The sequence below is a fragment of the Arachis stenosperma genome, chromosome 2 (assembly GCF_014773155.1).
Source record: "Arachis stenosperma cultivar V10309 chromosome 2, arast.V10309.gnm1.PFL2, whole genome shotgun sequence".
NCBI lineage: Eukaryota > Viridiplantae > Streptophyta > Magnoliopsida > Fabales > Fabaceae > Arachis > Arachis stenosperma.
Genome location: NC_080378.1, coordinates 35481141 through 35507147, shown reverse-complemented (window position 1 = coordinate 35507147; position 26007 = coordinate 35481141). Strand labels below are relative to the sequence as shown.

At 39.0% G+C, this 26007-nt stretch overlaps 1 protein-coding gene across 1 annotated transcript; it reads right to left on the bottom strand.

Moving 5' to 3' along the window:
• Nucleotides 1-3716: 3716 nt before the first annotated feature.
• Nucleotides 3717-15239, bottom strand: LOC130962797 (uncharacterized). The gene is made up of 2 exons (XM_057888964.1): nt 14427-15239; nt 3717-4298 (listed from the first exon to the last, which is right to left on the bottom strand). Exons 1-2 carry the CDS (start codon nt 15237-15239, stop codon nt 3717-3719), a joined length of 1395 nt encoding a protein of 464 aa, XP_057744947.1.
• Nucleotides 15240-26007: the final 10768 nt, after the last annotated feature.

Below are 26007 nucleotides of genomic sequence, written 5' to 3'. Positions count from 1 at the left end.
CACTACCCTTTTGGGCGTTGAACGCCCAGCCAGGCATCCTGGCTGGCGTTTAAACGCCAGTTTGCCTTCTTCACTGGGCGTTTTGAACGTCCAGCTTTTTCTGTGTAATTCCTCTGCTGTATGTTCTGAATCTTCAATTCTCTGTATTATTGACTTGAAAAGACACAAATTAAAAATATTTTTGGATTTTTAATAATAAGGAATAATCACAATGCAACTAAAATCAAATAAACAATGCATGCAAGACACCAAACTTAGCAGTTTGTATACTACTGACACTAACAAAATGAGAATGCATATAACAAAACACTCAAGTCAAGAGAATTCAAAGATCAAAGCAAGGAAATCATCAAGAACATCTTGAAGATCACTTAAGACACATGAATGAATGCAAGAAGAACAGAAACATGCAATTGACACTAAACTTAACATGAGACACTAGACTCAATAAGAAACATACAATATTTTTGGTTTTTATGATTTTGTAATTTTTTTGGATTTTTCGAAAATTAAGTGGAAAAGAAAATAAAGGTATCAAAATTCTTAATGAGAATTCCAGGAATCATGCAATGTTAGTCTAAAGCTTTAGTCTAAATAAATTAGACATGGCTAGCCAAGCTTCAGCAGGACATTGCATTCAAGAGCTAAATTGATGAGAATCAATCAGCTTTGGTGATGATAAGAACATCACCTTGAAACACTAGAATTCATTCTTAAGAACTCTGAAGAAAAATACCTAATCTAAGCAACAAGATGAACCGTCAGTTGTCCATACTCGAAACAATCCCCGGCAACGGCGCCAAAAACTTGGTGCACAAAATTGTGATTCATTCTTTTCACAACTCAACAGTCCCCGGTAATAGCTCCAAAAACTTGGTGCTCAATACCATGGTCTAAACATAATTTCACAACTTCGCACAACTAACCAGCAAGTGCACTGGGTCATCCAAGTAATAAACCTTACGCGAGTAAGGGTCGATCCCACGGAGATTGTTGGTATGAAGCAAGCTATGGTCACCTTGTAAATCTCAGTCAGGCAGATTCAAATGGTTATGGATGATATATGAATAATACATAAAGATAAAGATACTTATGTATTTCATTAGTGAGAATTTCAGATAAGCGAATGGAGATGCTTTGTCCCTTCCGTCTCTCTGCTTTCCTACTGTCTTCATCCAATCCTTCTTACTCCTTTCCATGGCAAGCTGTATGTTGGGCATCACCGTTGTCAGTGGCTACAATCCCGTCCTCTCAGTGAAAATGTTCAACGCACCCTGTCACGGCACGGCTAATCATCTGTCGGTTCTCAATCAGGTTGGAATAGAATCCATTGATTCTTTTGCGTCTGTCACTAACGCCCAGCCTTCAGGAGTTTGAAGCTCGTCACAGTCATTCAATCATTGAATCCTACTCAGAATACCACAGACAAGGTTTAGACCTTCCAGATTCTCTTGAATGCCGCCATCAATTCTAGCTTATACCACGAAGATTCTGGTTAAGGAATCCAAGAGATAAACATTCAAGCCTTGTTTGCTTGTAGAACAGGAGTGGTTGTCAGGCACGCGTTCATAAGTGAGAATGATGATGAGCGTCACATAATCATCACATTCATCAAGTTCTTGAGTGCGAATAAATATCTTGGAATAAGAACAAGCTGAATTGAATAGAAGAACAATAGTAATTGCATTAATACTCGAGGTACAACAGAGCTCCACACCTTAATCTATGGTGTGTAGAAACTCCACCGTTGAAAATACATAAGAACAAGGTCTAGGCATGGCCGAATGGCCAGCCTCCCAATGATCTAAGATAGCATAAGACTAAAGATAGCTACCAAGATGAGAATACAATAGTAAAAGGTCCTATTTGTAGAGAACTAGTAGCCTAGGGTTTACAAGGATGAGTAAATGACATAAAAATCCACTTCCGGGCCCACTTGGTGTGTGCTTGGACTGAGCATTGAAGCTTTCATGTGTAGAGACTTTTCTTGCAGTTAAACGCCAGTTTTTGTGCCAGTTTGGGCGTTTAACTCCCATTCTTGTGCCAGTTCCGGCGTTTAACGCCGGGCAGTTTTGAGCTGATTTGGAACGCCGGTTTGGGCCATTAAATCTCGGGAAAAGTATAGACTATTATACATTGCTGGAAAGCCCAGGATGTCTACTTTCCAACGCCGTTGAGAGCGCGCCAATAGGGCTTCTGTAGCTCCAGAAAATTCACTTCGAGTGCAGGGAGGTCAGAATCCAACAGCATCTGCAATCCTTTTCAGTCTCTGAATCAGATTTTTGCTCAAGTCCCTCAATTTCAGCCAGAAATTACCTAAAATCATAGAAAAACACACAAACTCATAGTAAAGTCCAGAAAAGTGAATTTTAACTAAAAACTAATAAAAATATACTAAAAACTAACTAAAACATACTAAAAACATACTAAAAACAATGCCAAAAAGCGTATAAATTATCCGCTCATCAGCCCCATGAAGTCAATCCCCCATACATCGAATAGTTCTAGCTCCAGTATAAATCTCTGTGGCATCTCATTATTCCTGGGTAGATTGCCAGCCCTTTGGTATCATCACACCTTGACACCAAGTCCTTTGCATCCTTGAAAATGCTTGGCCAGTAGAATCCATATTGGAGCACCTTGGCTGCTGTTCTTTCTCCACTAAAGTGGCCTCCATGTGCAGATCCATGACATTGCCAAAGCACCTCTTGTCCTTCTCCATGGGATATACACCTCCTCAAGATCCCATCAGCACACTTTTTGAACAAATATGGCTCATCCCAGATATAGTATTTGGCATCTTTGATGAGCTTTCTCCTCATGTGTTTGTTGATGTTGGTTGGTAATTCCCCAATGGCCTTGAAATTGGCTATGTCAGCAAACCAAGGGGTCTCTTGTATCATCATCATTTGCTCATCTGGGAAGCTTTCATTCACTGCAAGATGATGTGCTCCTTCTTCTTCTTGTAGGATCCTTGAGAGGTGGTCAACAACTTCGTTCTCTGCTCCACTCCTATCCTTAATTTTGATGTCAAACTCTTGGAGTAGCAGGATCCATCTTATTAGCCTTGGCTTGGACTCTTGTTTGGTAAGCAAGTATTTAAGTTCTGCATGATCAGTGAATACAATTACTTTAGAACCAATGAGATATGATCTAAATTTATCAAAAGCAAAGACAATGGCAAGTAATTCCTTCTTTGTAGTGGTGTAGTTCCTTTGATTCTCATTAAGGACCTTGCTGGCATAATAAATGACATGCACCAATTTATCCTTCCTCTATCCTAAAACAGCACCCACAGCAAAATCTGATACATCACACATCAACTCAAAGGGTAGATCCCAACATGGTGGTGCTATGATAGGTGCAGAGGAAAGTTTGTTCTTAAGCTCCTCAAAGGCTGACATGCATTCATTATCAAAAACAAAAGACATATTAGAGACAAGTAGGTTGCTCAATGGCTTGGCAACCTTGGAGAAGTCTCTAATAAACCTCCTATAGAAACCAGCATGTCCAAAAAAGCTTCTAATTGCTTTAACATTGTAAGGTGGAGGTAGCTTTTCAATCACCTCTACCTTTGCCATGTCCACTTCTATGCCCTTCTTTGAGATTTTATGACCAAGGACCACTCCTTCTGTAACCATAAAATGGCATTTTTCCCAGTTTAAAACAAGGTTGGTCTCTTGGCATCTCTTTAGCACCAGGGCTAAGTGATGCAATCAATCAGAATATGTGTTACCAAATACAGAGAAGTCATCCATAAACACCTCAATAAACCACTCAATCATGTCTGAAAATATGGAGAGCATGCACCTTTGGAATGTTGCAGGTGCATTGCACAGTCCAAAGGGCATCCTCCTGTAAGCAAAAACGCCATATGGACAAGTAAATGAAGTTTTCTCCTGGTCCTTTGGGTCCACAACTATTTGGTTGTAACCCGAATAACTGTCAAGGAAGCAGTAGTATTCATGTCCAGCCAGTCTCTCAAGCATTTGGTCCATGAATGGTAGGGGGAAGTGGTCCTTCCTGGTGGCTTCATTGAGCTTCCTGTAGTCGATGCACATGCGCCAACCAGTCACTATTCTTGTTAGTATCAGCTCATTCTTCTCATTTGTTACAACAGTGACTCCTCCTTTCTTTGGAACTACTTGTACCGAGCTTACCCAAGGGCTGTCTGAGATGGGATAGATCATCCCTACTTGCCACAACTTCAACACTTCCTTCTGGACTACCTCATTCATGGTTGGATTCAACCTTCTTTGTTGTTGCCTTGATGGCTTAGCATCCTTCTCAAGTAGGATCTTGTGCATACACATTGAGGGGCTGATCCCTTTTAAGTATGTGAGTGTCCAGCCTATAGCATTCTTGTGTTGTTTCAGCACTTGGATGAGCTCCTCTTCTTGCTCCTAGCTCAAGCTTGAGTTGATGATCACTGGGTAGGTGCTGTTGTCACCTAGATAGGCATATTTCAAGCTTGGAGGTAGGGTTTTCAACTCTAATTTTGGTACCTCTTCTCCATTGTTGTCCTTGTGGTTTGTCATGATTGAACTTTCCATGGTTCCTTGTGGTGGTTCTTCACGTGATGCTTGTTGCTTCAATTCTATACTTCCTTCGTATTGCTCTTCTTCCAAGACTCTTTGGACTATTTGTTCTATGGTGTCCACCATCATGCATTCTCCTATTGCTTCCTTGGGATAGCTCATTGGTGCACGAAATTGTGATCTCAATGGCGCCAACAACTTGTACGCACAATTGTAATCTCAACTCTTTTTCACAACTTCGCACAACTAACCAGCAAGTGCACTGGGTCATCCAAGTAATAAACCTTACGTGAGTAAGGGTCGATCCCACAGAGATTGTCGGCTTGAAGCAAGTTATGGTCATCTTGTAAATCTCAGTCAGGCGGATTCAAATGGCTATGGAGTTTTAATAATTTAAAAGATAAATAAGCATAAAATAAAGATAGAGATACTTATGTAATTCATTGGTGGGAATTTCAGATAAGCGTATGGAGATGCGTTGTTCCTTCCGAATCTATACTTTCCTATTGCCTTCATCCAATCCTTCATACTCCTTTCCATGGCAAGCTGTATGTAGGGGGATCACCATTGTCAATGGTTACTGTCCATCCTCTCAGTGAAAATGGTCCAGCTACAGGTTACGTAGGGCTAATCATCTGTCGGTTCTCACTTGTGTTAGAATAAGATCCAATGATCCTTTTGCGTCTGTCACTACACCCAACAGTCATGAGTTTGAAGCTCGTCACAGTCATCCCATCCTAGATCCTACTCGAAATACCACAGACAAGGTTTAGACTTTCCGGATCTCAAGAATGTTGCCAATGGATTCTAGCCTATACCACGAAGACTCTGATCTCAAGGAATTGAAGGCTCTGTTATCAAGAGAGGCAATCAAACGCATGGACCAGGAATCCAAGAGATACACACTCTAGTTTTGAAGGTAGAACGGAAGTGTTTGTTAGGCACGCGTTCATAAGTGAGAATGGTGATAAGTGTAACGGATCATCACATTCATCAGGTTGAAGTGCGAATGAATATCTTAGAATAAGAATAAGCTTGAATTGAATAGAAGAACAATAGTACTTTGCATTAATACTCGAGGAACAGCAGAGCTCCACACCTTAATCTATGGTTTGTAGAAACTCCACCGTTGAAAATACATAAGAACAAGGTCTAGGCATGGCCGAATGGCCAGCCTCCCCAAATGGCATATGAATTTGAAAATAGGGAAAAATACCCTTAGTACAATAGTAAAAAGTTCTATTTATACTAAACTACTTACTAGGGTTTACAGAAATAAGTAAATGATGCAGAAATCCACTTTCGGGCCCACTTGGTGTGTGTTTGGGCTGAGCATTGAAGCTTTCACGTGTACATGTCTTCCTTGGAGTTAAACGCCAGTTTGTAACTTGTTTTTGGCGTTTAACTCTAGCTTGCAACTTGTTTCTGGCGTTTAACGCCAGAATAGGGCAGAAAGCTGGCGTTGAACGCCAGTTTGCGTCGTCTAAACTTGGAAAAAGTATGGACTATTATATATTGTTGGAAAGCCCTGGATGTTTACTTTCCAACACAATTGAGAGCGCGCCATTTGTACTTCTGTAGCTCCAAAAATTCCATTTCGATTGCAGGGAGATCAGAATCCAATAGCATCAGCAGTCCTTTGTCAGCCTCTGAATCAGATTTTTGCTCAAGTCCCTCAATTTCAGCCAGAAAATACCTAAAATCACAAAAAAAAAAACACAAACTCATAGTAAAGTCCAAAAATATAATTTTTGCTTAAAAACTAATAAAAATATACTAAAAAATACTAAATCATACTAAAAACTACCTAAAAATAATGCCAAAAAGCGTATAAATTATCCGCTCATCGCAACACCAAACTTAAATTATTGCTTGTCCCCAAGAAACTGAAAACAAAAAAGTGGTCTTGATGGACCTTTTCCTTCTCTTTCCTCTTTCTAGAGGTTTCTTCGGCCTTAGGTGCCATAAATGGTTATGAAAAAACAAAAAGCAATGCTTTTACCACACCAAACTTAAAAGGTTTGCTCGTCGTCGGGCAAAAAAAGAAAGAAAGAAGGGGAAGAAAAAGAAAATGGAGGAGATGGAGGGAGATAGAGAGAGAGGTGGGGTAGGTGGGGATCCTGTGCGGTCCACAGATCCTGAGGGGTCAAGAATTTCTCATCCCTGCTCCTTTTAGGCGTGCAAAATGCCCCTATTGTGCATTCCTGGCGTTTAACGCCAGATTGCTGCTTGTTTCTGGCGTTAAACGCCAGCTTTTATTCCTTTCCTGGCGTTAAACGTCAAGCTGCAACCTGTTTCTGGCGTTTAACACCAGTTTGTTGCTTCTTTCTGGTGTTTAACGCCAGTCTGGTGCTTCTTTCTGGCGTTTAACGCCCAGAATAATGCCAGACTAACGCCCAGTCTGTTACCCTTACTGGCATTTAAACGCCAGTAAGTTTCTCCTCCAGGGTGTACTATTTTTAATGCTGTTTTTTATTTTTCTTTAATTTTTGCAGTTGTTTTTGTGACTCCACATGATCATCAACCTAAAAAAAAATAACATAGATAAATAAAATTGGGTTGCCTCCCAATAAGCACTTCTTTAATGTCAATAGCTTGACAGTGAGCTCTCATGGAGCTTCACAGATGTTAAGAGCATTGTTGGGACCTCCCAACACCAAACTTAGAGTTTGACTATGGAGGCTTTGTTTGACTCTGCATCGAGAGAAGCTTTCCTTGCTTCCTCTCCATGGTTACAGAGGGAGATCCTTGAGTTTTAAACACAATGTAGTCCTCATTCAATTGAAGGATCAACTCTCCTCTGTCCACATCAATCACAGCTTTTGTTGTGGCTAGGAAGGATTTTCCAAGGATGATGGATTCATTCTCATCCTTCCTAGTGTCTAGGATTATGAAATCAGCAGGGATGTAAAGGCCTTTGACCTTTACTAGCACGTCCTCTACCTGTCCATAAGCCTTTTTCATGGATTTGTCTGTCATCTCTAATGAGAATTTGGTAGCCTGTACCTCAAAGATTCCCAGTTTCTCCATTACAAAGAGTGGCATTAAGTTTATGCCTGACCCCAGGTCACAGAGAGCCTTCTCAAAAGTTATGGTGCCTATGGTATAGGGAATTAAGAATTTACCAGGATCCTGTTTCTTTTGAGGTAATGTCTGACTAATCAAGTCATTCAGTTCATTGGTGAGCAAGGGGTGTTCATCCACCTAAGTCTCATTACCAAATAACATGGCATTCAGCTTCATGATTGCTCTAAGGTACTTAGCAACTTGCCCTTCTGTAGTATCTTCATCCTCTTCAGAGGAGAAATAGTCATCAGAGCTCATGAATGTTAGAAGTAGGTTCAATGGAATCTCTATGGTCTCTAGATGAGCTTCAGATTCCTTAGGTTCCTCAAATGGGAACTCCTTTTTGTCTAGAGGACGTCCCATGAGGTTTTTCTCACTGGGATTCACGTCCTTCTCCTCCTTTCCAGGTTCGGCCACACCAAGTAAGGTTATGGCCTTGCACTCTCTTTTTGGATTCTCTTCTGTATTGCTTGGGAGAGTACTAGGACGAGTTTCAGTGACTCTTTTATTCAGCTGGCTCACTTGTGCCTCCAAATTTCTAATGGAGGACCTTGTTTCATTTATGAAACTGAGTGTGGCCTTAGATAGATCAGAGACTATGTTTGCTAAGCTAGAGAGGCTCTGCTCAGAATTCTCTATCTGTTACTGAGAAGATGATGGAAAAGGCTTGCTATTGCTAAACCTGTTTCTTCCACCATTATTAAAGCCTTGTTGAGGCTTTTTTTGATCCTTCCATGAGAAATTTGGATGATTTCTCCATGAGGGGTTATAGGTGTTTCCATAGGCTTCACTCATGTAATTCACCTCTGCCATTGCAGGGTTTTCAGGATCATAAGCTTCTTCTTCAGAAGATGCTTCTTTAGTACTGTTGGATGCATTTTGCAATCTATTCAGACTCTGAAAAATCATATTGACTTGCTGAATCAACATTTTGTTCAGAGCCAATATGGCATTCAGAGCATCAATTTTAAGAACTCCCTTCCTCTGAGGCGTCCCATTACTCACAGGATTCCTTTCAGAGGTATACATGAACTGGTTATTTGCAACCATTTCAATAAGTTCCTGAGCTTCTGTAGGCATTTTTTTCAGGTGAATAGATCCACCTGCAGAATGGTCCAATGACATTTTAGACAATTCAGATAGACCATCATAGAATATATCCAGGATGGTCCATTCTGAAAGCATCTCAAAAGGACACTTTTTGGTCAGTTGCATGTATCTTTCCCAAGCTTCATAGAGGGATTCACCTTCTTTTTGTCTGAAGGTTTGAACATCCACTCTAAGCTTGCTCAGCTTTTGAGGAGGAAAGAACTTGGCAAGAAAGCCGTGACCAGCTTATCCCAAGAGTTCAGGCTATCTTTAGGTTGAGAGTCCAACCATATTCTAGCTCTGTCTCTTATAGCAAAAGGGAAAAGCATAAGCTTGTAGACCTCGGGATCAACTCCATTGGTCTTAACAGTATCACAGATCTGCAAGAATTCAGTTAAGAACTGAAAAGAATCTTCTGATGGAAGTCCATAAAACTTGCAATTCTGTTGCATCAGAGAAACTAATTGAGGCTTTAGCTCAAAGTTATTTGCTCCAATGGCAGGGATTGAGATCCTTCTTCCATGAAAGTTGGAATTTGGTGCAGTAAAGTCACCAAGCATCTTCCTTGCATTGTTGGCATTGTTGTTATTTTCGACTGCCATGTCTTCTTCTTTTTCGAAAGTTTCTGTTAGGTCCTCTCCAGAGGGTTGTGCTTTAGCTTCTCTTAGCTTCCTCCTTAGAGTCCTTTCAGTTTCAGGGTTAGTTTCAACAAGAATGTTCTTGTCCTTGCTCCTGCTCATATGAAAAAAAAAGAGAACAAAAAAGAATAGGAATCCCCTATGTCACAGTATAGAGATTCCTTTATGTGAGTAGAAGAAGAAAGGAATAGAAGAAGGAGAAGAGAAAAATTCGAACACAAAGAGGAAGAGAGGGTTTGAATTTTAAGATGAAGAGAAGTGTTAGTAAATAAATAAATAAATAGAAGAAGATGAGAGAGAGGAGTTTTCGAAAATAATTAAGGAGAAAAGGAAAATATTTTTGTTTTTATTTGAAAATATAGTTAGAATTCGAAAGTTAGGAGAAGAAATAAAATTATAATTAAAATTTAAAACAATTAGCTAATTAAAAAAGAAATTTGAAAAAGGGTGAGGAATTTTCGAAAATTAGAGAGAGAAAAGTAGTTAGGTGGTTTTGAAAAAGATAGGAAATAGTAAAACAAACAAAAAAGTCAATTAGTTAGTTGAAAAAGATTTGAAAATCAATTTTGAAAAGATAAGAAGTTAGAAAAGATTTTGAAATTGATTTTGAAAAAGATATGATTTGAAAAAGATATGTTTGAAAAGATATTATTGAAAAGATATGATTAGAATTTATTTTTGAAAAAGATTTGAAAAGAAAATTAAAAAGATTTGATTTTTAAAATTAAAATTGATTACTTGACTAACAAGAAACTAAAAGATATGATTCTAGAATTTAAAGATTGAACCTTTCTTAACAAGAAAGTAGCAAACTTCTAATTTTTGAATCAATCACATTAATTGTTAGTAAAGTTTTCGAAAATTATGAAAAAAAATTAAGAAAAAGATTTTGAAAATCAATTTTTAAAATTTTCGAAAATAAATAAAAATGAAAAAGATTTGATTTTTGAAAAAGATTTTGAAAAGATAGGATTTTTGAAATTGAAATCTTGACTTGACTAATAAGAAACAGCTTATTTTAAAAAAATTTTTACTAAGTCAACCCAAAGATTTCGAAAATTATGAGAGAAATAAGGGAAAGATATTTTTTTATTTTTTGAATTTAATGAAGAAAGAGAAAAACCACAAAATGACTCAAAACATGAAAAATTAAGATCAAAACAAAGAAAACATGCAAGAACACTATGAATGTCAAGATGAACACCAAGAACACTTTGAAGATCATGATGAACATCAATAACTTATTTTTGAAAAATTTTCAAGAAAGGAAAAACATGCAAGACACCAAACTTAGAGATTTTTCATGTTTAGACACTATGAATTCAAAAATTCATATGAAAAACAACAAAAGACACAAAACAAGAAAATATGAAGATCAAACAAAGAAAATCCTCAAGAACAACTTGAAGATCATGAAGAACACCATGCATGAATTTTTCAAAAATTTTTAGAAAATTAAAAAGATGCAATTGACACCAAACTTAAAATTTGACACTAGACTCAAACAAGAAACACAAAAATATTTTTGATTTTATGATTTTTTAATTTTTTTGTAATTTTTCTAAAATTATTTTGGAAAGACGAAAAAGAAGAAAAAAATTTTTTGAAAGATTTTTGAAAACTTTTTGAAAATAAAATAATGGTTAAAACAAGAAGAAAATTACCTAATCTGAGCAACAAGATAAACCGTCAGTTGTCCAAACTCGAACAATCCCCGGCAACGGCACCAAAAACATGGTGCACGAAATTGTGATCTCAATGGCGCCAACAACTTGTACGCACAATTGTAATCTCAACTCTTTTTCACAACTTCGCACAACTAACCAGCAAGTGCACTGGGTCGTCCAAGTAATAAACCTTACATGAGTAAGGGTCGATCCCACGGAGATTGTCAACTTGAAGCAAGCTATGGTCATCTTGTAAATCTCAGTCAGGCAGATTCAAATGGCTATGGAGTTTTAATAATTTAAAAGATAAATAAGCATAAAATAAAGATAGAGATACTTATGTAATTCATTAGTGGGAATTTCAGATAAGCGTATGGAGATGCGTTGTTCCTTCCGAATCTTTACTTTCCTGTTGCCTTCATCCAATCCTTCATACTCCTTTCCATGGCAAGCTGTAAGTAGGGGGATCACCGTTGTCAATGGCTACCGTCCATCCTCTCAGTGAAAATGGTCCAGCTACGGGTTACGTAGGGCTAATCATCTGTCAGTTCTCACTTGTTCGGAATAAGATCCAATGATCCTTGATGAGCGGATAATTTGTACGCTTTTTGGCATTGTTTTTAGTATGTTTTTAGTAGATTTAGTTAGTTTTTAGTATATTTTTTATTTGTTTTTAGTTAAAATTCACTTTTCTGGACTTTACTATGAGTTTGTGTGTTTTTCTGTTATTTCAGGTATTTTCTGGCTGAAATTGAGGGACCTGAGCAAAAATCTGATTCAGAGACTAAAAGGACTGCAGATGCTGTTGGATTCTGACCTCTCTGCACTCGAAGTGGATTTTCTGGAGCTACAAAAGCCCAATTTGCGCGCTCTCAACGGCGTTGGAAAGTAGACATCCTGGACTTTCCAGCAATATATGATAGTCCATACTTTGTCCAAGATTTGATGGCCAAAATCGGCGTTCAAAGTCATCTTCAGAATTCCCAGCGTTAAACGCCGGAATTTGCACAAGAATGGGAGTTAAACGCCCAAACTGGCACAAAAGCTGGCGTTTAACTCCAAGAAGAGTCTCTACACGAAAATACTTCAATGCTCAGCCCAAGCACACACCAAGTGGGCCCAGAAGTGGATTTTTATGTCTTTTACTCATCTTTGTAATTCTTAAGCTACTAGTTCCCTATAAGTAGGACCTTTTACTATTGTATTTTCATCTTTTGATCACTTTAGATCTCTAGATCATCTTTTGATCATGTTTTTATGATTGAACCCTCTTTGGGAGGCTGGCCTCACGGCCATGCCTAGACCTTGTTCTTATGTATTTTCAACGGTGGAGTTTCTACACACCATAGATTAAGGTGTGGAGCTCTGCTGTACCTCGAGTATTAATGCAATTACTATTGTTCTTCTATTCAATTCAGCTTGTTCTTGTTCCAAGATATCACTTGTTCTTCAACTTGATGAATGTGATGATCCGTGACACTCATCATCATTCTCACCTATGAACGTATGATTGACAACCACCTCCGTTCTACCTTAGATTGGGTGGATATCTCTTGGGTTCTCTAACCGGAATCTTCGTGGTATAAGCTAGAATTGATGGCGGCATTCAAGAGAATCCGGAAGGTCTAAACCTTGTCTGCGGTATTCTGAGTAGAATTCAATGATTGAATGACTGTGACGAGCTTCAAACTCGCGATTGTGGGGCGTTAGTGACAGACGCAAAAGAATCACTGGATTCTATTCCGACATGATCGAGAACCGACAGCTGGATAGCCGTGCCGTGACAGGGTGCGTTGAACATTTCCACTCAGAGGACAGGACTGTAGCCATTGATAACGGTGGTGCCCAACATACAGCTTGCCATTGAAAGGAGTAAGAAGGATTGGATGAAGACAGTAGGAAAGCAGAGAGACGGAAGGGACAAAGCATCTCCATTCGCTTATCTGAAGTTCTCACCAATGAATTACATAAGTATCTCTATCTTTATCTTTATGTTTTATTCATATATCATCCATAACCATTTCAGTCTTCCTGACTGAGATTTACAAGGTGACCATAGCTTGCTTCATACCAACAATCTCCGTGGGATCGACCCTTACTCGCGTAAGGTTTATTACTTGGACGACCCAGTGCACTTGCTAGTTAGTTGTGCGAAGTTGTGTTTATGCCATGGTATTGAACACCAAATTTTTGGATTCATTACCGGGGATTATTTGAGTTGTGAAAAGTAGTGATCACAATTTCGTGCACCAATCCTTTTGCGTCTGTCATTACGCCCAACAGTCATGAGTTTGAAGCTCATCCCATCCCAAATCCTACTCGAAATACCATATACAAGGTTTAGACTTTCCGGATCTCAAGAATGCTGCCAATGGATTCTAGCCTATACCACGAAGACTCTGATCTCAAGGAATTGAAGGCTCTGTTGTTAGGAGAGGCAATCAAACGCATGGACCAGAAATCCAAGAGATACACACTCTAGCTTTCGCAAGTAGAACGGAAGTGCTTGTCAGGCACGCATTCATAAGTGAGAATGGTGATGAGTGTCATGGATCATCACATTCATCAGGTTGAAGTGCAAATGAATATCTTAGAATAAGAATAAGCTTGAATTGAATAGAAGAACAATAGTACTTTGCATTAATACTCGAGAAACAGCAGAGCTCCACACCTTAATCTATAGTGTGTAGAAACTCCACCGTTGAAAATACATAAGAACAAGGTCTAGGCATGGCCGAATGGACAACCTCCCCAAATGGCATATGAATTCGAAAATAGGGAAAAAAGACCCTTAGTACAATAGTAAAAAGTTCTATTTATACTAAACTAGTTACTAGGGTTTACAGAAATAAGTAAATGATCCAGAAATCTAATTCCGGGCCCACTTGGTGTGTGCTTGGGCTGAGCATTGAAGCTTTCACATGTAGAGGTCTTCCTTGGAGTTAAACACCAGTTTGTAAGTTGTTTCTGGCGTTTAACTCTAGCTTGCAACTTGTTTCTGGCGTTTAATGCCAGAATAAGGCAGAAAGCTGGCGTTGAACGCCAGTTTGCGTCATCTAAACTTGGGCAAAGTATGGACTATTATATATTGATGGAAAGCCCTAGATGTCTACTTTCCAACGCAATTAAGAGCGCGCCATTTGGACTTTTGTATCTCCAAAAATTTCATTTCGAGTGCAGGGAGGTTAGAATCCAACAACATCAGCAGTCCTTTGTCAGCCTCTGAATTAGATTTTTGCTCATGTCCCTCAATTTCAGCCAGAAATTACCTGAAATCACAGAAAAATACACAAACTCATATTAAAGTCCAGAAATATGATTTTTGCTTAAAAACTAATATAAATATACTAAAAACTACTAAATCATACTAAAAACTACCTAATAATAATGTCAAAAAGCGTATAAATTATCCGCTCATCACTCAATACCTTGAATACATTCAAGACCATCTTTTCCTCATGTAATCTCAAGACTAGTTCTCCTTTTTGCACATCAATGATGGCTCCAGCAGTAGCTAGGAATGGTCTTCCTAGGATAATTGAAGTGTTTGCCTCTTCTTCCATATCCAGCACAACAAAGTCAGCTGGGAAGATGAATTCTCTCACCTTCACCAATAAATCTTCCACCACTCCATGTTGAAACTTGAATGTCCTATCAGCTAGTTGGAGTGCCATTCTTGTTGGTTTGGCTTCCTCAATTCTCATCCTTCTCATCATGTTCAAGGACATGAGATTGATGCTAGCTCCCAAGTCACATAAAGCCTTTTCAATAGTGATATCACCTATGATGTAGGGGATTTGGAAACTCCCTGGGTCCTTTATTTTCTGGGGGAGTTTCTTTTGTATGATGGCACTACACTCCTCAGTTAGGACTACAGTCTCCTTTTCTCCCCAGTTTCTTTTTCTTGTCATGAGCTCCTTCAGGAACTTTGCGTAGAAGGGTATTTGCTCTAGTGGTTCAGCAAATGGTATGTTGATTTGGAGCTTTTTGAAGATTTCCAAAAATCTGGAAAACTGGCTGTCCTTCCCATCCTTCCTTAGCCTTTGTGGGTATGGTGCCTTTGGCACATAATGCTTCAAGATTGGCTTTGGTGAAGATGGGCTGGAGACCTCTTCTTTCTTCCTATTTTTAGGCTTTTCTGCAGCTTCTTCTTCATGGTTCTCCTGGTTTAGGGTGGCTTCTTCTACCACTTTTTCACTTCTAAGTGTGATGGCCTTGCACTCCCCTCTTCGGTTGGCCATGGTGTTACTTGGAAATGTGTGTGTAGATATTGGGATTTGCTTGGATAAAAACCCCACTTGTGCTTCCAGCTTTGAGATTACTGCACCTTGGTTCTTCAAATTCGACCTGTATTCTTCTTGGTTGGCATCTATCTTCTTTTCAGCTTGTGCTTGTCTTTCCTAGAGGGTGAAAATGGCCCCTGTGAGCTGTGATGATAGTTGTGCTATTACGGCCTCTACCCTCTCAAAGTTACCTTTGATTTCACATGGTTGTGAGGTTGGGGTTAGTGTGTCTTGATGGTGGTGTGTTTGATAGTTGGAAGGATATGATGTGTAAGGTGGATTGTGGTAAGGTCTGTTGTTATTTGACTGATGGTTGGGGTTATGATTCTGGTATTGATTGGCTTGGTATGGTTTGTTGTGATCTTGGTTGTGATTTTGTTGGTTCCCCCACCCAAAATTCGGGTGGTTCTTCCATCCTGGGTTATATGTCTTGGAGTTAGGGTCATATGGTTGTTGAGAGGGGTTATGCACATAGTTTGCTTGCTCACATTCAACTTCTGGTTCATTTTCTTCTTGGGGTGGTGCTTGAGCTTGGACAACTACAACTTGATTATTTTCCATCCTTGTTTTGTGCCAACAGGGCATCCATAGAATTGAGTTCCAGCACCCCCTTCTTTTGGCCTCTTTCTGAAGCATAGAAGTAGTCATTCTCAGCTACAGTTTCAATGACATCTATGGCTTCCTCAATGGTCTTCTTCTTATTGAGTGAACCCTCTAAAGAGTGGTCCACAGCCTTCTTTGATTCATAGGTTAATCCTTCATAGAAAATGTGGAGCTGCACCCACTCATTAAACATATCTGGTGGGTATTTTCTTGTTAGATCTTTAAACCTCTCCCAGGCCTCATAGAGTGTTTCACCATCTAGCTGTCTGAAGGTCTGCACCTAAGCTCTTAGCCTGTTGATCCTCTGTGGAGGGTAAAATCTTGCTAGAAATTTGTTCACAACATCCTCCCATGTGGTTAGGCTCTCCTTGGAGAATGATTATAACCACTTTGTTGCCTTATCTCTGAGCGAGAAAGGGAACAGAAGTAGTTTGTAGGTGTCAGGGTGTACACCATTGGACTTTACAGTATCGCATATCCTCAAGAATGTGTTGAGATGTTGATTTGGATCTTCTTGAGCACCTCCTCCATATGAGCAGTTATTCTGGACTAGTGTGATGAGTTGAGGTTTCAACTCAAAATTGTTGGCATGGATTGTTGGCTTGAGGATGTTGTTGCCACAGTTTCCTGGATTTGGGTTGATATAGGAGCCTAAGACTCTCTTCTCTTGCCCAGCTTGATTTCCAACTCCTCCTCCAAAATCTTCATGCGCTTCGTCTTCTATGGTGGTTGTTAGATCTTCCTTTACTGGTTCTTCTCCAACTATACCCTTGCCTCTAGTCTCCCTCCTTAATCTAAGGAAGGTTCTCTCAGGTTCACTATCAAAAGAGGACGAAGTTTCTCCTCTTCTACCAGTCATACAGTCAACACACAGCAAAAAAAGAGCAAGTGAAGGAATCTCCTTAGTTAAAATTAGTGATTAGCTTGAGTGATGCAATTAATCAAATAGTTAGAAGAGTGAAAGTATAAACAATGAATAGCTAAAGAAATCTCATAAAGACAAAAAAAGAAAAACAGAAATTAGAAAGGAATTTAAAGGCTACACTAGGAAATGAATAAGAAAACAATTAAGGAAAAATAGCTTAATCTAGCTCTCCAATCAGCTTAATCATTGTCAAATTCAAACCAATCCCCGGCAACGGCGCCATAAAACTTGATGAGTTTGGAATTCACTCCCCCCAGTAATATTGATGAATCCGCTCTTGGCAAGCGCACCAAAATTATCGTCAAGTATTAACCCACAGTAGAGTGGGATCGTATCCACAGAGATTGGTAGATTTGAGCAATTTTAATCAATTGGTAAATTAGTCAAGCTCAACAGGATAAGTTGTAAGTGCAGAATTATAAATGGCAGGAACATAAATGGCAAAGGAATAAAAGAAAGCAATAAAATACAGAAATGGAAATAACAGGAATGTAAAGGAGAATGGGATTTTGCAGAATGTAAGTAAAGCTATAAAAGAATGGGAGAGATAAGAATGAGGGAATTCATTGAGATCAGGAGATATTGTCTCTTTGGATTAAATCCAGCTCATATCCTCTTCAATCATGCAACTCATTGACCTCTTGGCAATCATGATTGATTGAGCCTCAATCCCTTGGTGACTCAATCTCTCAGATCTTGATCAATAGCCAATTCCTTGGTCTAATTGCTCATGAAGAGAGATATGCTTGGTCCCTGATTATACCACACATCATCATAGGTCCAAGTAGAGGGAGGATTGTATGTCACCATATCCAAACACCAAAACCCAGATTCTACTCAAGTGTGAGAAGGGATTTCTAGCATGGTTTCATGTTTCCTTTTCCAAGGTTCCCATGAAACCCATTTTGCATTCAATCTCTTTTCCAAGTTAATTGAACACTAAGCATGAAAATCGAAATTCCTTCTACAAATCAAAGAGAAGATGAAGAGAAGAAGAAATTCACTATCATTAATCCATCAAGTACAATAGAGCTCCCTCTCTCAATGAGAGGGAATTTAGCTACTAATAGCTCAAAGACAAAGTACAAAAGATGGAAGAGATGAAGTGTGGAAAGTAAGAGTGAAATCCCCCAAAACTAAACTCTTTGACTTGCTAACCCTTTTTCAATACTTCCAAGGGTATTTATACTACTCCTAGATCTAGGAAATAAAGAAAAATTAAAAAAGTGAAGAAAATTACAATTTGGAGGGAAAAGAAACTCAACAAACGTGATTTTCCAGCTGGCGTGTGATTGGCACTTCTCTGGCGTGTCACGCTCCTTCTGTTTCTGATTTGGCGTGCCACGCCTCTTCATTCAAGTGGCATGTCGTCCTCTATTTAACCAGTGGCGTGCCACGCCTTCGAGCCAAAGTGGCACGCCCAGGACATTTTAAATGGCCAAGTAACCTGGCGTGCCACGCCTTCGACACCAAGTGGCATGCCCAAGGTCATCTTCCTTATCTCCATGCTTCTGGAAATTTGTACCTGCGTGGCACGCCCAGGGTCTGGCGTGCCACGCCCTTCTTAAAGCTTCACACTCTTGATGGCATGCCACACCTCATCATCCAAGTGGCACGCCTGAGTTCATTGGCTCCTCTTCTTCCTCTCTGGAAAATACTACCAGCGTGCCACGCCATGAGACTGGCGTGTCACGCCCTTCATTTGCTCCATCATCTTGCTGGCGTGCCACGTCTCATCTCCCAAGTGGCACGCTTGAGTTCACTGGCCCTTTAATTCCTCCTCTGGAAAATACTACCAACGTGCCATGCCATGAGACTGGCGTGTCACGCCCTTCATTTGCCTTGGTCCTAGAGGTTGGCGTGCCACGCCTGGATGTTCAAGTGGCATGCCAAAGTGAGATGATTGAGATGGCGTGCCACGCCTTCGATACCAAGTGGCACGTTCAGCTTTATTTGGCCTCTTTAGGTGCTGGCGTGCCACGCCTCATCACTCAAGTGGCACGCCTTAGTGGGACTTCTTGAGCTGGCGTGCCAGGCCTTTGATACCAAGTGGCACACCCAGCTTTTGCATTGTCTCCTTGTTCACTGGCGTGCCACGCCTTGTTACTCAAGTGGCACGCCCATTCAATTGTGGGTCTCATAGGCTTGGCGTGCCACGCCTTGGTCCTCAAGTGGCACGCCCAAGTGAACTCTGGGGCTGGTGTGCCACGCCTTTGACACAAAGTGGCACGCTATAGTGATAGTTCTTCTAGTAACGAATTGACGTGTCACGCCCTGCTTCTAGCATGCCATGCCCCTTTGATGGTCTTCAATTTCGCTCTCTGGAATGTTGTACCAGCATGCCACGTCCAGCTTCGGCGTGCCACGCCAATACAATTTTGTGGCGTTCGTTCCAAGTGGCACGCCTGCTTCACACATCTCACTTGTTTTGTTGTTTTCTTTCCCATTTTTGATGTCTTCTCCACCTGAAATTCAGCACAAACTCATTTCAAAGCAATGTACTATGATATTCATCAATTAAGGCATGAATTGCAATGATCAAATGAGATTATGCCTCTTTTATGCTCCTTTTTATGCAAGAAAAAGGATAGATGATGTAAGTCATCACAAGGCCTTCCAGGGATGATGGAATTATCTCTATCCTTCCTAGTGTCTAGGATTATAAAATCCACGGGGATGTAAAGGTCTTCAACTTTCACAAGGACATCCTCCACCATGCTATATGCCCTTTTCAGGGTCTTGTCTGTCATCTCTAATGAGATCCTGGTAGACTACACCTCTAGAATCCCCACCTTCTTCATCACAGAGAGAGGCATGAGGTTAATGCTTGAGCCAAGATTACATAATGCCTTCTCAAAGATGATGGTCCCTATAGTACAGGGAATTAGAAAGCTTCCAGGATCTGGCAGCTTCTGAGGGAGCTTCTTTTAGACTAAGGCACTGTACTCCTTGGTCAGCACCACAGTCTCATCTCCCCTTGAGGTTTTCAAACACGCCATGGAAGGGGGGTCTTTCTCCAAAGCCTCTGCATGAGAGGAATTGGCTTTCAGCTTCCTGAGGATTGCTAGTAACTGAGCAATTTGCTCCTCCTTAGGCTCCTCATACTCGTCTAAAGAGGGATATTCCTCAGGCTCCTCTCTCTGCAAGAGAACGTGCAAGGTGACATTACCAGTCTCCTCATGAGCTCTGATTTTCTTGAGCTCCTCTATAGCAAGTTCCTCAATCTTACTGACAAGATATAACAAATTAGATGACCTTGTGTAGTTAACAAGCACCTGCAATACAAAGCCCAAATAATAACTGAGCATCAGGATCAAATGTAAATCATGACAGCACTAAAGAAACAGGACACTTCATTACAACATAAATAAGATGAAAAGTAAACAAGTTTTAATCAAAGAACCACATCATCGAACACGCACTACACTATTATTGCCACAACATAATTTTCTTCGTTATAGTTTTGCTTTATTCAAGTTTAAAGAGAAATGCGATTCACCGCTTTCTCTATCTCCTTCAATTCCTTCTTCACATTCTTTTCTCCTCACCTTCTTATTCTTAATAATTCATCTTTCTCTGTTTCATAACACGCACAATCCCCAAAATTCCTATTGTAACAGCAAATGAAGAAGAACAATTTCAAGATAAAAGAAAAAACTGCTATGTGTTTACTGTAAGGGAGAAAAATGAAGTTGAGGGAAGAATTGGAAATAAGTTGGAGTCATCTACTCAAAAGCATGAGCTGAGGGCAGCAAAGGACTAACAGAAGTTAGTTACTCAGACTGAACAGGTGGTGCACGATCCGTAACCTCAAGGTTTGAGACACAGTGCAAAAGAGAGTTATTAATAGAAGGCTGGAGCACTATTGTTACTAACTTAATAGTGATATTGTCTCACCCTTCTAATTTGTCTTCTTGCACTACAAAAAATACTTTGAATACTATCTAATTTAGTGACGGACGTTACTGGTAGATTTAGCGGCAAATTTTTTAACGGTTATGAGTGAAAATTAGTCCATCGAATAAATTACCATCGGATTAAAAATTTTGTAACTAAATCCCACAATAAATTAAGGCACAAAAATTAATTTTATTAGTGCCAAATTTAGTGAAATATAGCGTTTAGATAACAACGAACACCTCATAGTCGAATGTTTTTGCTAGTAAATTTGCCGGTAAATATGAAATAAAATTCAAACGCAAAACCCCTCTCCTCACTTCTGTAAACTCTCTCTTCTCTTCTCTTTCTCGTCTCTCTCTCATCTTTCTTCTTCTGCTCCGTTGAAAAAGGTTGCACTACCACCACCTGGAGCTGTCATTGTCACCGGTAAGCCACATTGTCATCGCAAATCAGCACGTTGTCGTCACTGTTGTTGGAGTCTTCATGAAAAGCCTTCGTCGCACCACTGCTGTTGGTGTCTCTTGTCGTCGGAAGTCGTCACCTTGTCGCCGTCACCATGTCTAAGGTTCACCGCACCAAAGGTAATGTTGTTGTCCATTTTTCTTTTTGTATTTTTTCAGAATTTTTTTGTTTGTTTAGGATTTTATTAAGTATTTTATTAAATTTTTTAAAATAAAGTGTGCGATTAGTGTTTGTTATATTAATTTAGTGTAATTAGAAATTGAATAATGTTAGGTTAGATAGGATGTAATTTAGGGTTTCTTCTGAGTTGATGGTATTTTAGAATATTGTTAATTTTTTGAGTTTATTGTTGTTTGAGTTAATTATTTTCTAAGTTAATTAGTATTGATTGTTATTAATTCTCTAAGTTAATCTTAGCTTGTTAATTTTTTAAGTTAATTATTGACTTATTGTTTATTGTTGTTAATTTTATGAGTTTATTGTTGTTTGAGCTAATTATTTTATGAGTTAATTAGTGTTGATTGTTGTTAATTCTCTGAGTTAGTCTTAGCATGTTAATTTTTTAAGTTAATTTTTGACTTATTGTTGATTGTTGTTAATTTTCTGATTTTATTATTGTTTGAGTTAATTGTTTTCTGAATTAATTTTGTTGAGTTAATTATTGTCAATTTTACTGAGTTTGTTACAATTTACTCATTTGAATATATGAACTTTGATTTGTTTGTTTAATTATAATTTGTGTAATGATTATGCTTATAGCTTGTAATTGAAGGTGTACAACCTACTATTTCAAAAAATGTGCCTATAAAAGGTAGGTCTACAGTACTTGTAATTCTTTGTTCATAGATTAATGGTTTACGATGCAAAACCTTCAACTAGGTTTGTAAGTTAATAAAATTGTACAAATTTAAATAGATATACCATTTGAGAGATATACTATGCATGTTAGTGAATTATTTAAAATCTTAATATGTCATGATATGTTAATTAATTCTTTGTGAATTTGTCCCATTTGCCTATAAATTATACTCTCTTTGTATAACTAATTTGTCCCATTTACAGATAAATGTGAAATACTTACAATTTTAATTTGTCTCATTTGTATAATTAATTTATTGTCTAGAGAGTTTTAACATTTCTTTGTGAACTTTTAATAAAAAATTATAGACAAATTTATAATAAAATAAACAATAAATTTTTTAATTTAAACATTTAAAATTATATATTAAATTTTTAAATAATTTTTTAAAAAAAAATAAAATTTAATTAACCATTGGATTTAACGAGGATAAATCCAACGGCAACAAGTTCTAGAATTTCGCTAATTACAAGTTAATATACACTACTAAATCTGCCGGTAACTATCAGTAAATAAAAAAAATTTGTCAATAAATAATTGCGGCCGAGATTTAAACTGTTCAATTTATTCCGCCGCTAAATCTGACAGTGAACTGATTACCCGACAGATTTTTTTGGTAAATCCGTCAATAAATTCAATGGTACTCCACAATTTTCTTGTAGTGTTGACCTCTAATCTTCTTTCTGACTTCCTCTAATCCTGATTCTCCAATTCTCTCTTGTTCTAGGTTCATCATCACTGGACCTTTCTTCAAGATCCTTCATCTATTCCCTTATTTAGCTTTGGACTAATTTTTATACTTACATCATGTGAATTTTTCTTTTTCTGAGTTGTACTGTTCCATTGCACTTGCTGAACTTTATGTTGATATGTGCATGGTTCTCGGTTTTTGGCCTTGAATATAATTCCTACGTTTTTACCCTTCTATTTGGTGCTTTCATTAGCCATGACAGTTGTTGAGAACATGAGAATGAAGGGGATAGAGGCTGACATCAAGAGATTTTTTCAGAGAGCTCGGATCTCTGAGGCAGCGGATGTGAAATTTGAGGCGATCCAGAGATCAATTACACAACTCCTCAATGAACATACTTGCAATCACTCCCCTTTTGTTGAGATGCTCCATGGATCGAACTCCGATGCCAATTACAACTACCGCAATGTACCACCGCATCGAAGGGTAAACTTTCACTGCATGGATCAAACTCCAGATGCATTGGGTTGGATATTTTAACTAGATCAATATTTTGATTTTTTTTTCCAAGTCCCTCTCATGAAGAACAAGTTGGTATAACGACCATTCACATGTCCTTAGTTTCAAACGTCCTAAAGAACTGCCAAATTTCGCGAATTGCACCAATATTGAACCCCCAGAAGTGTTGCGTGACTGCTTCATTAGTTGTGTGGAATAGGAGATACAAAGGGAAGTAAAAGCACAATGTCCACCTTCTCTCATGAAGGCAAATTTGCAAACCCTTCAAAATCAACCCATGGCCCAAACAACTACAGACCACAATTCACCAACCAAATTTCAACCACACCACAAAGACCACTTTTACGGAACAACCTACCACCTTTGTTACCAACACCAAATCAATGTCCTACATCTAACTCCAACCGAAATCCCATAAAAGAGTTGTCACCAGCAAAGATTCAAAGCAAAAGAAAGAAGGGCCTTTGCTTTTGGTGCGATGAGAAATTTTCAGCCAACCACAAATGTCCGAATCGACACTTTATGCTGTACTAATTTGAAGGTGATGTGGAGTGTGTTGGTGAAAAACAACCAGCGCCTGAGGAGATATGCAGCAATTGGATCAACAGGTAGTTAAGAATCATTTGTCATATAATGCTATGCATGGGACTTCAGGTCCAGCTATAATTCGCATTAAGGCATTGATAAATGGGTTGGAGATTCAAGTATTTATTGACGCGTGCAGCTCGGACAACTTTATCTTGCCAAGTTTTTGAATCTGCCAATAGAACAAGCTCCGGGTTTCAAGGTCATAATGGGAAATTTCACAGTAATGAGCGTAGAAAGATGCATTCCTTCTATGGAAATCAGCATTATTCAGGACTATAAAGTCAACATGCCAGAGGTTTATGAGTTACACCTTGCGGGTGGGGACATGGTCATTAGTACAACTTGGCTCAAGCAACTTAGAGCGGACATAGTTGATTATGATGCCTCCTTCATCAGATTCTTGCATGATGGATAATTTGTAGCTGTGTATGGTGAAAATTCGCTGATTACCTCACAAGCACAATTTCATCACATTTGCAGAATGGTAAGCACGGATGCTATTACTGAACCATTCACCTTGCAAGTGTGCAACACTGATGAGAAATCTAGTTCCCCACTGCAGCTGCCAGAAAATTTGTAGCCAGAGTTAGCTCTCTTGTTACATACATATGCACCAGTCTTTGCACAGCCCTCGGGTCTACCTCCGCAACGTGCACATGATCACAGTTGATGCAAGGATTGAATCCGGTTAATGTTTGATCTTATAGGTATTCGCAAAGCCAAAAGGTGCAAATCATAGTGATGGTGCAGCAAATGTTGGGTGAAGGAATTATTCAACCAAGTAAAAGCCCTTTCTCATCTCCAATCCTGTTGGTCAAGAAGGGTGGTACATGGAGATTTTGCACTGACTATCCTGCTCTCAGCAACATCACAATGAAGGATAGCTTTCCAATCCCAACAGTTGATGAGTTGTTAGACGAATTGTTTGGGCTAAGTTGTTAGAGTTAGTATTAAAATGGCAGTAGGAAACACTATATGCAAAGCTCTCTAAATGTCTTTTTGAAACAAATAAAATTGATTATTTGGGCCACAGAATTTCTGAGCAGGGAGTGCACATGGAGATAATGTGCAGGCGATACTTGATTGGTAGCAGCCTATGAACACACAACATTGGAGAGAATTTCTCAACTTAACCGGTCACTATAGATGGTTCATCAAGGGCTATGCTTCGACGAAAGCTCCTTTAACTGGTTACTATAGAAGGATTCATTTCAAGGGAATGAACAAGCTGCAGTTGTCTTTATACAACTCAAAAAGGCAATAACCTCACAACCAGTGTTGGCATTACCAGACTTTGATTTGCCTTTTGAAGTTGAGACAGATGCCTCAAGCAGTGGGATTGGTGCAATTTTAACACAAGGACAACATCCAGTTGCATATTTTTCCAAGAAGCTCTCACCAGCAATGCAGCAACAATCCGTCTATACGAGGGAGTTCTATGAGATCACAGAGGCCATAGCAAAATTTTGTCATTATTTGTTAGGGAAGAGATTTGTCATTAGAACGGATTAGAAGAGCCTGAAAAGCTTTATTGGAACAAACTTTACACACACACACACACACACACCAGAGCAACATAAATGGATGCTAAAGTTGCTTGGTCCGCTCCCGATTTAGAGTGGTTAACAACTCTGAGAGCGGATATTGAGGCAGACTCTACCCTCAAAGCCATGCTCCAGAAATGCCACAATAATACTCAAGAGGACTCAAACTACACTAGTCAAAATGGGATCTTGCTGTGGAGAAATAGAGTGGTTATCCCTCCAAAGAGTGATTTAGTTAATTTAATCTTGAAAGAATTCCATGACAGCAAGGTTGGTGGGCATTCAGGCATAGCAAAAACTATGGAATGAATTTGTTCTAGTTTTTACTAGCTGAATATGCTGCAGGATATCATAAATTATGTGATTTCGTGCTCAATTTGTCAACAAGCTAAGATAGAGACCAAGTTACCAGATGGGTTGTTGTAGCCATTTCCAATTCCGATGTAGGTATGAGCAGATATATGTATGGATTTCATCTCATTATTGCCGCCAACTCATGGATATTCAGTGATCATGGTTGTGATTGACCGGGTTAGCAAATTTTCTCATTTTATACCATTAAAGCATATGATTTTGATAGTGGAACAGTTGCAGAAGCTTTCATTAAGAACATTGTTAAAATGCACGGATTCCCT

What these genes read in the sequence shown, in the direction of transcription:
- LOC130962797 (XM_057888964.1), bottom strand. Translation starts at nt 15,239, where the DNA reads ATGGCCAACCGAAGAGGGGAGTGCAAGGCCATCACACTTAGAAGTGAA. An exon ending in TGGTCTTGAATGTATTCAAG is followed by an intron (nt 4,299 to 14,426) that starts GTATTGAGTGAT and finishes TGTATGCACAAG; the next exon opens with ATCCTACTTGAGAAGGATGC.